At 42.8% G+C, this 13,257-nt stretch overlaps 1 protein-coding gene across 3 annotated transcripts in view; it reads right to left on the bottom strand.

Annotated features, from left to right (window-relative positions):
* Positions 1-13,052, bottom strand: part of TTLL9 (tubulin tyrosine ligase like 9) — a 50,417-nt gene extending 37,365 nt beyond the window's left edge. For 2 of the 3 annotated variants that reach the window (XM_070381557.1, XM_005887907.2), the window contains exons 1-3: positions 12,978-13,052; positions 9,601-9,644; positions 411-503 (exon numbers count right to left, since the gene is read on the bottom strand). In XM_070381557.1, coding sequence (XP_070237658.1) covers positions 411-503; positions 9,601-9,644; positions 12,978-12,992 — 152 coding nt within the window. In that variant the 5' untranslated portion in view covers positions 12,993-13,052. Of the gene's footprint in view, positions 1-410; positions 504-2,570; positions 2,590-9,600; positions 9,645-12,977 lie in introns of those variants that run through there. The other variant, XM_070381558.1, reaches the window with a different exon arrangement.
* Between the last annotated feature and the right edge of the window lie 205 nt (positions 13,053-13,257).

Here is a 13,257-nt window from a genome sequence, read left to right as displayed (position 1 = left end):
TAGGGGTCACAGAATTAGTAAGAGGCCAGGACCTGCTATCATGGGAGAATTCACCCTGTGGGTCTGTGATGGATGCATAGAGATCAATAGGACACTGGCTGTGGAATAGTCTAATTGCACTGGGTTTGAACCCCACACTGACATTTTCTGTGTGACCTTAATCGACTAGCGTAATATCTCTGAACATAATCACTTCTTTATGGATAGTTATGAGGCTTAAATAAGACAGAGATGGCATCATTAATGCCCTTGACACACTGTGGATGCTAAATGAATATTGGCCCCTGTCATAGTCAAATTGGAACAAATCCCAGAGGCCACCCAGGGGAACTGGGAGAAAAACAAAGGGAGACAAGGTCCTCAGAGACAAAGGGAAGGAGAGATGAGGCTGGTGGAGGGGGGGATCTTACTCCTTTACTTCCACCCATCCTGGCCTGTGGCGAAGGACGTCCATGAGAGTATTCATAAGAGTGGTCTTGAACCGGATTGAGGCTCTCTGCTCTCTGCAAGAAAAGGCAAGAGAACATTTGCTCAGAATCAACTATTTCCCTAAGATGGGCCAGGGATAGGAAAAAAGGAAAAGGAAGAAATGTTAATTCCATACCTGGAAATGCCAAAACAGAATTACCAAATTTCAGAATTTAGCATCATAGCATGAAACACTTAAAAAAATCAATTTGAGAATTACAGAATCTTTGAATCATTGAAAAATCATAGCAGTCTCTTGCTTCAGTGCTTTCTGTGGTTTGGTGGCTTTACATGTGCCACTGCCAACTCTTATATCGAATGGTGTTTGCTATATGTGTGCTTAGTTGCTCAGTCACGTCTGACTCTTCGAGACCCATTGATTGTAGCCCACCAGGCTCCTCTGTCCATGGAATTCTCCAGGCAAGAATACTGGAGTGGGTGGCTGTTTCCTTCTCCAAAGGATCTTCCCAACGCAGGGACTGAACCATGCCTCCTATGTCTTTTGCATTGGCAGGCAGATTCTTTGCCACTGTGCCACCTGGGAAGCATATTAAGTGATAAGTATTTGCAAATCTCCCTTTCTGTTACTCATCTGAGAAGATGGAATGGGTATACTTTTCCCTCTTCCTCCTACCAGGAAAACTACGACCCCAGGACATTAGATATAAAACAAACATAAGAAGACACTGAAAGGTGGACAGAAGAAGGCAGACTGACTGGCTAAGGATCTCAGGACCCAAAGAATTGCATGTGGTAAATTCCCTGGGTTATCTTTTTGCCTCATAGGTCCCAGATGTGGAGAGGAAGAAGCTGGCAAGTCTGAAACACCAATGGGCACAGACGAAAAAGCTCCAATAAAAGCCCCTCTCTCCAACCAGGAAAGGAAGACTTAGACAATAACTTCTGTACTCTGGCCAACTCTGTGGCTTAGCAAAGGCTGAACGGGGAATCTAGACTTCCCGCCAGGTTGTAACAAGGCATCCAGCATCCCCCCCAACAACCTGGGTAGGTTGGTGTCAGAGAAGGTCAAAGATGGAGCCGGGACTTTCATCACTAGCAGGTGGTAGGAAGACGCCCACACCTGCTGTGACAGCGGAGACCATGTACCTGGACTTCCATCCCCACCTGGCAGTAAGGAGGCACCCCTCTCCCTTGGGTTGACTGTCAACAGAGGCCTGGTAAAGAAGCAGGACTTTCACTACCACCCAGTGGTGATGAGGCTGCACCTCCGGTGGTGTTTGAGTAGGTCAGGTGGGGAGCAGGAACAAGGCACTCCCAGCCAGGGTGAGATCAGCAGAGGCCTAGTGGAGCCAGAACTCCCACTCTACCCAGCAGTAAGAAGGAGCCCCTCTACCCTCAAGTGTCAGTGGAAGCCAAGTGGGGAAACCAGACTACCCTATTATGACAATAATGAGATGGTACCATACCCCCTTCCCTGGCCAGAGCAGGGTGAGAAAATGTCACCTAAAATAGGTTTAAACAAGATCCAGAGTTCTACAGCTTAATATCCCAAATGTTCAAGATTCAATTGGAAATCACTTGTCACACCAAGAATCAGGAAAATCTCAATGTGGCTAATACCCATGCCAAAATGGCAGATGTGTTAGAATTATATGACAAATTTTCTAAAGCAAGCATCATAAAAATGTTTCAGTGAGTGACTAAGGACACATTTGAAGAACATATGAGGAACCCAGGAAAAAAATCAAAGATGTGCACTTTCACTACTCGTATTCAACATAGCACCAGAAGTTCTAGACAATTCAAGAAGGCAAGAAAAGTGATGTAGATCAGGAAGGAAGAAAGAAAACTGTCCCTTTTTGCAGATGACTATGTAAAACTTCCCAAGGAATCTAAGAAACAATTCATGAACTAATAGATGAGATCAGTGAGATCACAGGATATAAAATGAATATTCAAAAATTAGTTATATTTCTATATATTATCAATGAGCACATGAAGACTGAATTTAAAAATACAATTTACAAGTTCTTTTTAAAAAGTCATATTTAGGTGCAAATCTAACAAAACATGCGCAGAACTTATGTACTGAAAACTACAAAAGCAAAAATTCAAAGATCTAAATAAATGGAGAACCGTACCATGTACATGGATTGGAAGACTCAGTAGACATGTCAGTTCTTCCCAAATTGGTGTGCAGATTTAATATGATTCCTGGGAGCAGAATCCTAGTGAGATTTTTTTGCAGGATATTTCTAAAATATACGGGAAAGGCAAAGATATTAGAAGGGCTTCCCTGGTGGTTCAGTGGTAAGGAATTCGCCTGCCAATGCAGGAGACACAAGAGATGCAGGTTCAATCCCTAGGTCAGGAAGACCCTTGGAGAAAGAAATGGCAACCCACTCCAGTATTCCTGTCTGAAAAATTCCATGGACAGAGTGGCCTGGCAGGCTACAGTCCATGGGGTTGCAGAGAGTCAGACATGACTAAGCAACTGAGCACACACAAACACACAAAGATATTAGAACTAGAATATCTAAAACAAATTTGAAAACAAGAATAAAGTAGGGTCATTTCAGTTCAGTTCAGTTGCTCAGTCGTGTCCAACTCTTTGAGACCCCATGGACTGCAGCACACCAGGCTTCCCTGTCCATCACCAAGTCCTGGAGCTTGCTCAAACTCATGTCCATCGAGTTGGTGATGCCTTCCAACCATCTCATTCTTTGTCACCCCCTTCTCCTCATGCCTTCAATCTTTCCAGAATCAGGGTCTTTTCCAGTGAGTCAGTTCTTCTCATCAGGTGGCCAAAGTATTGGAACTTCAACTCCAGCATCAGTCCTTCCAATGAATATTCAGGACTGATTTCCTTTAGGATGGATTGGTTTGATCTCCTTGTAGTCCACGGGACTCTCAAGAGTCTTCACCAACATAACAGTTCAAAAGCATCATTTCTTTGGCACTCAGCTTTCTTTATAGTCCAACTCTCACATTCATACATGACTACTGGAAAAACCATAGCCTTGACTAGATGGACCTTTGTCATCAAAGTAATGTCTCTGCTTTTCAATAAGCTGTCTAGGTTGGTCATAGCTTTTCTTCTAAGGAGCAAGCGTCTTTTAATTTCATGGCTGCAGTCATCATCTACAGTGATTTTGGAACCCAAGAAAATAAAGCTTGTCACTTTTTCCATTGTTTCCCCATCTATTTGCCATGAAGTGATGGGACCGGATGCCATGATCTTAGTTTTTGAATGTTGAGTTTTAAGCCAGCTTTTTCACTCTCCTCTTTCACTTTCATCAAGAGGCTTTTTAGCTCTAATTCACTTTCCCCCATAAGGGTGGTGTCATCTGTGTATCTGAGGTTATTGATATTTCTCCTGGCAATCTTGATTCCAGCTTGTGCTTCATCCAGCCCAGCATTTCACATGATGTATTCTGCATAGAAGTTAAATAAGGAGAGTGATAATATACAGCCTTGATGAACTCCTTTCCTGATTTGGAACCGTCTGTTGCTCCATGTCTGGTTCTAACTGTTGCTTCTTGACCTGCATACAGATTTCTCAGGAGGCAGGTAATATGGTCTGGTACTCCAATCACTTTAAGAATTTTTCATGGTTTGTTGTGATCCACACAGTCAAAGACTCTGGCATAGTCAATAAAGCAGAAGTAGATGGTTTTCTGGAACTCTCTTGCTTTTTTGATGATCCAACGGATGTTGGCAATTTGATCGTTGGTTCCTCTGCCTTTTCTAAATCCAGCTTGAACATCTGGAAGTTCTCGGTGCACGTACTGTTGAGGCCCCACTTGGAGAATTTTGAGCATTGTTTTGCTAGTGTGTGAGATGAGTGCAATTGTGCGGTAGTTGGAACATTCTTTGGCATTGCCTTTCTTTGGGATGGGAATGAAAACTGACCTTTTCCAGTCCTGTGGCCACTGCTGAGATTTCCAAATTTGTGGCATATTGAGTGCAACACTTTAACAACATCATATTTTTAGGATTTGAAATAACTCAGCTGGAATTCCATCACCTCCACTAGCTTTGTTTGTAGTAATGAAAGGCAGCCATTTTGCCTTTTTGCAATTCTTTTTCTTGGTCTTGATCACTGCCTCCTGAACAATGTCACAAACCTCCGTCCATAGTTCTTCAGGCACTCTATCAAATCTAATCCCTTGAATATATTTGTCACTTCCACTGTATAATCATAAGGGATTTGATTTAGGTCATACCTGAATGACCTAGTGGTTTCCCTACTTTCTTCAATTTAAGTCTGAATTTTGCAATAAGGAGTTCATGATCTGAGCTTCTCCATCTTCGGCTGCAAAGAATATAATCAATCTGTGGGGTAAATCAGTCTAATAAATTTCAAAACATTATGTAGCTACAATAATCAAGACTGTGGTATTCACAGAAAAAGAGATACAGAGACCTAGAGAAGAGAAAAAAGAACAAGGAAATAGACCCACACAAATATGCCCAAATAAATTTTGACAAATGAACAAAATTAATTCAATGGAGGAAGAATAGCCTTTTCAATAAATGGTGCTGGAGCGATTTAATATGCATAAGCAAAATATGAACCTAGACTTAAGCCTCATACTTTATTGTGTGAACTAGTTTTAAAAATTAATTTTAATTAATTAATTAATTTATTTATTTTTTGGCTGTGCTAGGTCTTCGTTGCTGTGTGCAGGCTACTCTATATTGGGGAGCACAGGTTTCTCCTTTCAGAGGCTTCTCTTGTTGTAGAGCTTTGACTTAGTTGCTCCTTGGCATACAGGATCTTTCTAGACCAGGGATCGAACCTGTGTCCTCTGCATTGGCAGGCAAATTCTTAACCACTGGATCACCAGAGAAGTCCCTTAGACCTCATAGTTTATATAAAACTTAACTACAGCCCCACTAGGCTCCTCTGTCCATGGGATTTCCCAGGCAAAAATACAGAAGTGGGTTGCCATTTCCTTCTCCAAAGGAGTTTCCTGACCCAGGGATAGCACCTGCATCTCCTGCATTGCAGATGGATTCTCTACTGCTGAGCCACCAGGGAAGCCCAAATTAATAGCACAGGAAACTTAAATGACCAACAAGCATGTTAAAATATACTCAACCTTATCAATAACCAAGAAATGCAAATTATGATAAAAAGGACTTCTGCTTTTAGTTATGATATAAAAGGATGTGAAAGAGTTTCAATACTATAGTAACAATGAGAAAACAATGAATAGAATAAATGTCCCTGTTCATGATGGAGAGCAATAAACAAAAGAAAACTTGACAAACTCATTCCAGAGAGAAACAAGGCCTTCATGGAGGAGCAGAGAAGATGCAGCAGATTCCAGTTCTGGGTCTGGGTTGGACAAGTGAGGGAGCGATGCCAGCTGCGGAAGATAGACTTTGCGGTGCCAGGAGAAATTGGCTGAGCTTAGACAACATGTGGGCTTCCCTGGTAGCTCAGCTGGTAAAGAATCCGCCTGCAATGCAGGAGACCCTAGTTCGATTCCTGGGTTGAGAAAATCCCCTGGAGAAGAGATAGGGTACCCACTCCAGTATTCTTGGGTTTCCCTGGTGGCTCAGACAGTAAAGAATCCACATGCAATGCAGGAGACCTGGGTTCCATCCCTGGGTCAGGAAGATCCCCTGGAGGAGGGCATGACAACCCACTCCAGTATTCTTACCTAGAGAATCCCCATGGACAGAGGAGACTGGCAGGCTACAGTCCATGGGGGTCACGTAGAGTCAGCCTGAGTGACTAAGCACAGCACAGCACAGACAACATGTAGGGTGGATACAAATCTGGAAGAGTCCTTTCCAAAACCAGATGAAATAAAGCCGGATTCTGGCAAATTTGCTTAAGAAAGGAGCACTAACTGTAGAAAACGGTAAAGCTGAGAGAAAACCCAGACTTCCGCACATGGTGCTTGCATTCTAGCAGCCCTGCCAGAGTTGAATCCCAAAGTAAACAAAAACCATCAAACAAACACCTGCAGTCCAACCTCCTCCCAGGTCAGACACTAACAAGCTCAAAATGGCAGCACAGGAGGCAGGCTCGAGACGAAGTCAGTGTATTACAGCTTTGATCCAACCCACGCTCCCAGTGCATGTAACAAGTTATGTTTATACTGTAGTCTGTTCAGTTCAGTTCAGTTCAGTCACTCAGTCGTGTCCGACTCTTTGCGACCCCATGAATGGCAGCATGCCAGGCCTCCCTGTCCATCACCAACTCCCAGAGTTCGCCCAGACTCACGTCCATGGAGTCAGTGATGCCATCCAGCCATCTCATCCTCTGTGGTTCCCTTCTCCTCCTGCCCCCAATCCCTCCCAGCATCAGAGTCTTTTCCAATGAGTCAACTCTTCGCATGAGGTGGCCAAAGTACTGGAGTTAAGTGTGCAATAGCATTGTGTCTCTTTAAAAATGGACATATCTTAATTTAAAATATTTATTGTCCCATTTTATTTCTGGGACTTCCCTGGTGGTCCAGTGGTTAAGAATCTGCCTACCAATGCAGAGTACACGATTTCGACCCCTGGTCTCAGGAGATCCCACACGCCTTGGAGCAGCTAAGCCCTTGATCCACGACTACTGAGGCGCACGTGCCTAGAGCCTGTGCTCAGCAGCAAGAGAAGCCCGAGCACCACAACGAAGAGTAGTCCCCACTGGCCACAACTAGAGAAAGCCCATGTGCAGCAATGAAGACCTAGCACAACAAAAAATAAAATGAATAAATATGTAAATAAAAAATTTTTAAATAACTTAATTTTTTTTAAAAAATGCTGTCATTTGAGTCTTCAGTGTGGTGTAGTAGTAACATCAAAATCACTGATCATAGATTCTCATCATAAATATAATAATAATGAAAAAATTTGAAATGTTGAGAATTACCAAAGTGTGACACAAACAAGAGCAGAAAACTCTGCTGGAAAACGGCACAATTAGACTTGGTCAATGTAGGGTTGCCACAAACCTTCAATTTGTAAAAAAAAAAAACATAGTATCTGTAAAGTGCAACAAAGCAAAGTATAATAAAAGGATGTATGCTTGTACACAAATACATGTACACAAATATATGTGGGTGTGGAAGTGGGTGTGCATAATTTTTTTGGTCTTCACTGTTTTTTACACACAATATGCAGAAGGGAATATAAAAAATATAAGACATGCAATAAGAAAGCAGAAAAATGTAATGCATAATCAAGAGGAAAAATAGCCAATTGAGATAAACTCATAAATGACCCAATTATTGGAGTTATAAGATTAAGACTTTACACAGATACTATAAATATGTTGAAGAATTTATCTGAAAAGATGGATATAATAAGTAAATATATGAGTTATTGCAGAAAAGATATTGAGAGTCTAAAAAGGAACCAAGATGGAAAAATCTAAAACTGAAAATTACAGTATCTGAAATTAAAAATTCATAGGATAAATTTAACAGGCGATTGGACATTATCGAAAAAGGACAGTAATGTTAGTCAAAGGGTACAAATTTCCAGTTATAAGAGAAATGAGTTCTGAGGATCTAGTGTATAGCATGGTAACTCTACTGTATGATATGCTGGAAAGTTGTTAACAGTAGATCTTAAACCTTCTCACCATAACAACAACAACAAAATGGTAATTATGTGAGGTGAAGGATGTGTTGATTAACCTTATTGTGGTAAACATTTTACAATATATATGTGTATCAAATCATCACATTATACACTTTAAATTTACACAATGCTGCTGCTGCTGCTGCTAAGTCGCTTCAGTCGTGTCCGACTCTGTGCGACCCCATAGATGGCAGCCCACCAGGCTCCCCGTCCCTGGGATTCTCCAGGCAAGAACACTGGAGTAGGTTGCCATTTCCTTCTCCAATGCATGAAAGTGAAAAGTGAAAGTGAATTCACTCAGTCGTGTCTGACTCTTCATGACCCCATGGACTGCAGCCTACCAGGCTCCTCCGTCCATGGGATTTTCCAGGCAAGAGTACTGGAGTGGGGGGCCATTGCCTTCTCCCAATTTACACAATACTATATGCCAATTACATCTCAGTAAAGCTAGAAAACAATTGAAAGATAGTAAATTTGAAGACAGAACAATAGAAATTATTCAATCTGAGTTAGAGAAAGAAAAAATTTAGAAAAACAGATCTCAGGGCCTTACGGGACAATATCAAACAATATAACATACGTGAAATCCATGGCAACATACATCACCAATGGGAGTTGGTGATGGAAGGGAAGCCTGGCCGTTGGTGATGGACAGGGAAGCCTGGCATGCTGCAGCCCATGGGGTCAGAAAGAGTCAGACACGACTGAGTGACTGAACTGAATAAAACAGATGGATGGGTTCTGTTATCAGAAGTGCTCTTTGTTATGTTGAGGTGGGAGCAGACATGTAAGTTTGGGGCCAGGATCTGGAATATAGTGGAATCGATCTGCGTGCAAGAGTGAAAGGTTTAAAATTGGTGGAAAGGAGTCAGTACATATAGACAGAAAGCAAAGAAGATGGGCGCTGCATGAGATAAAGGTCAGAGACCATGCGTGCCCTGCCCAGTAATGGTGTAGTCAGAAAGGACTTTAGAAAAAATAGAAATATCTAAATGAAATAAGAAAATTCTAAAAGAATTGCCATGGTGTGTGCAATGTAACTACCTCCTTAACTCCCCACAGAAATCTTCAGTAAAGTCTGCATTGCTTACTCCTGCTTTGTGCATGTGGATTCTGTTTAAGAAATCCAAAAAGGTGCTGAGTTCTGCACCCAGGTTACTGTTGCAGAGTGGTGCAGAAGTTTAGAATGGATTTGTCATTTGAGTTATCAAGTCCACTTCACATGGTTGTTGAACGAGGCAAGGGAACACAGATACAACATGGTCTGTGGAGTCCAACAAGCTCTGCCACTAACAGATCCTACAGTCTTGAGCAAGTAACAGCTTCTCTGAGTTTCAGTCTCCCCACCTGTAAAATGGACAGAACAGTAGTATCTACTTCAAAGAACTGTGGTCAGGATTCATTGAGATAAGCAAGTGAAGCAACAAGCCCAGGGCCTGGCAAGTGCTTGCTAATTGTTTATTATCATAATCCTTATCATTATCAAAGTAAAGAAGGGGGAAGGGAGAGATGGACAAAGGGAAGGAAGGAAGGAAGGCAGTGATTAGTTCTGGGTTTATTGGACTGGGTGGGACCACTCACCGTTCTTTTCCTTTTGGCAGTCCATGGCCCTTGTAATTTTGATTCTGCAATGAGAAAATGAAACTGTTATAATTTTATGCATTTCCATTCTGTTTTTCCAGCTCAACTTACTGCAGATATTAAAATGTTCAAACTATCAGACACAGCACTGCACAGATGCTATGACAAGAAGGTTTAGCCTGGCAAAGTTCTCACTGGTTAGCATGTACCCAGAAACTTGGTCCTTAGAATGAACCCCCAAGGATCCAAGGGTCCACGTCACTCTAGGCTTACTCCAGATATGACCGTATAGTGAATACCCAGTTTTAAGTGTTTCAAATGTCCAACCATGATCCCCAGTATGAGGGCTGAACTCAGTAGGATCTGGACCTTCTGTAACATTGAATGTTTGGTTAGACCCATGATTCAGGAGGAGCTGGGTTAATGACTCAGAGCAATGTTAATTGCTTTGACTCAAAATGGACTTTCCAAATCTTCAAAGGGTATTTGGGGTATTATTCTCCTACAACTATGTCCAAAACAGTTTGATCCTCAGTCCTGGTATGACTGATCCCTAAGGCAGATGTGAAAGGAGAATCAGAAATTGGTCTTATGCAAGATGACCTATGCACCTTGGACAGAAGTATTAGTCTGTATTAGTCTTCTATTGCTTCATAACAAATTACCACAAATATAGTAGCTTAAAGCAGTGCAGATCTATGTCCCACAGCTTCCTTGGACCAGGAGTCAGTCTGGGCACATCTTAGCTGGATCTTTTGCTCAGTTCTTACAAGGCTACCATCAAGGTGATGGCTGTGGTTATGTTTCTCCTCTAGGGCTTGGGGTCCTGTTCCAAGATCATCCAGATTGTTGGCAGAATTGTTATTTGGGGCTGTACAACTGAGGTCCCTGTTTATTTGCTAGTCATTGGTTGGGACTCCTCTCAGCTCCTAGAGGCTGCTTGCAGTTCCTTTTGAAGTGGCCCCCTCAGGCAGTTCAAGACATGGATGCTTACTTTCTTCCAGGCCAACAAAAGCATATCCCTCTGATTCCAACCCTTCTCCCACTCCAAGTTGGCTATGATGGAGGCTCATATAACATGGTAAAGCCACAGGCTCCATGGACACTTAAGGGGAGGGCGTTATACCAAGTGTGTACACCCAAGAATCTTGGGGGCCATCTTAGAATTCTGCCTACCACACAATGCTGTGCTGTGCTGTGCTGTGCTAAGTTGCTCAGTTGTGTCCGACTCTTTGTGACCCCATGGCCTGTAGCCCACCAGGCTCCTCTGTCCATGGGAGATTCTTCAGGAAAGAATACTGGAGTGAGTTGCCATGCCCTCCTCCAGGGGATCTTTCCAACTCAGGGATCGAACCCAGGTCTCCTGCATTCCAGGCAGATTGTTTACCGTATGAGCCACCAGAGAAACCCAAGAATACTGGAGTGGGTAGCTTATCCCTTCTCCAGGGCATCTTTCTGACCCAGGAATCGAACTGGGTCTCCTCCATTGAAGGTGAATTCTTTACCAGCTAAGCTATCAGGGAAGCCCCTACTACACAATGCTACCCCTCAAAAAGACAGTAGAAAGGGCTGGAGGTTACTGTTTTACAAAACCTGCAGAAGTAAGCCCCCCACAAAAGTAAGGGTAATTTTATCCTGTTTCAATCAAGCCCCTCTAATTTCCCTAGTCAAGTGTTCTAATCTTTTTTTCATAATATCTTTTATATCCTCACGTTTATGTATGTTTACACAGTTGCTCCAGAGTCTTTGCTTGAAAAAAATTTCCCATTTCTCACTGAATTGTCTTGCCTCTTCTGTCAAAATTCAATTGGCTATGTATATGTGGGTCTATCTCTAGACTCTATTTTATTCTATTGACTTATTTGTCTACTCTTATGTCCCTACCACACTGCCTTAATTACCATAGTTTTCTAGTAAATCTTGAAATCAAGTAGAGTAAGTCCAATCTTTTCAAGATTGTCTTTACAAGTTAAGGTCCTCTGGACTTCAATATTAATTTTAGGATCCGCTTGCTAACTTCTATCAAAAGAGTATATTGGTATTTTTATTGGGATTATAATGAACATACAGATCATTTTGGGAAGAAGTGACATCATAAATGATTGAGTGCATTATTTCATGAATATGATCTATCTCTATTAATCTTAGTTTTCAACTTCTTTCCACTGTTTTCTAGTTTTAAGTATAGAAGTCTTGAACATGTTTAATTACATTTATTTTTAGACATTTGATTTTATGATGCATTGTAAATTTTCACTTTCCAATTATTTGATGGTAAACAGAATAAAGCTCCCTCAAAATATGTCCATGTCCTAATCCCCAGAACTTGTAAATATGTTAGGTGCCTGTGTGTTCAGTGATGACCAATTCTTTGGGACCCCAGGGATGGTAGCCACCCAGGCTCCTCTGTCTACAGAGCTTCCCAGGCAAGAATACCGGAGTGGGTAGCCATGTCCTACTCCAGGGAATCTTCCTGACCCAAGGATGGAACCCATATCACCAACGTCTCCTGCACTGGCAGGTGGGATTCTTTACCACTGTGCCACTTGGGATTGCATGGCAAAGGGAAATTAAGGTTTCAGGTGGAATTAAGGTTTGGAATCACTGACTTGAAAATAGAGACATTATCCTGGATTATTTGGGTGGGCCCAAGATAATCACTTATTTTTTTGCTCTGAAAGTGAAAGTCTCTCAGTCGTGTCCGACTCTTACAGTCCATGGAATTCTCCAGTCCGTAGGTAGCCATTTCCTTCTCCAGGGCATCTTCCCAACCCTGGGAAGAAATGGAAGTGCCATTCTTCGGAGATGGAACACGGGATAAGAAGCAGGCCGGGGTGGGACAGCTGGATTCTTGAGTTCATTCTTTTCTCTGGGTCTAATCTTTCCCAGATTAGAAATCTCTACCACTTTTGAAATGGGGGCGTTGGTCTGTGCACTCCTAGAGGGCAGGGGTTTGTCCGTTTCACCTCTCCATTGACCAGTATTGGGCTGGCCTCAGAAAAAACAGTAATGAGCGTTTGTGGGGTGGATAGATGAGAGAGTTGCAAGCAGCCGACGGGGTAAATAGATTTCTAAACAGCTTTTCCAGATCAGGAAATCCGTAATTCTGAGCTTTCCACGGAGTCACAGAAATCGCTGACTATAGTTTAGAATCCTAGAGTTTCATAAATTTCTGGCTGGCAAGCCAGGTTTCTTACTCGCGCTGAAACTCCGGCGTTGCGCAGGATGCCGGGACTTGTAGTTTTTTCTCTGAACGCGTCATTTTCTTCCTTGCTAACGGGAATCCCTCCACGAGGACTCCTCAACTTCTGCACCCCTCTGCGATTTTTCTCCCTCTCTAGGGACGATGAACCATCTGGATCGAGGGGCATGCCTACCTTCGGTCGTGACATGATAGGATTCCCCAGGGCGCGATCCACACCGCCACTTTGTCTGGCTAGAGCCTTAGCGTCCCGTTGCCAAGGCGACGGAGGGAGGGCTCTGCCGTTCTGATTGGATGAGGTTAGGAAACTCTTTTCCGCGCAACTCACAGACCCCAGCTCAGAAGCCGTTGCGTGCCAAGGCGGCCCAGACCCCTCTAGTCCCTAAAATTTTCTCCCCCAGCCCTATGCCTCCGCGACCTAGCCGGAGACTGGCTGCCAGCCGAGGGCACTCACG

This window comes from Bos mutus, chromosome 13, assembly GCF_027580195.1.
Source record: "Bos mutus isolate GX-2022 chromosome 13, NWIPB_WYAK_1.1, whole genome shotgun sequence".
NCBI lineage: Eukaryota > Metazoa > Chordata > Mammalia > Artiodactyla > Bovidae > Bos > Bos mutus.
Note: the sequence above shows the minus strand (reverse complement) of the source record. Positions and strands in the feature narration are given on the sequence as shown.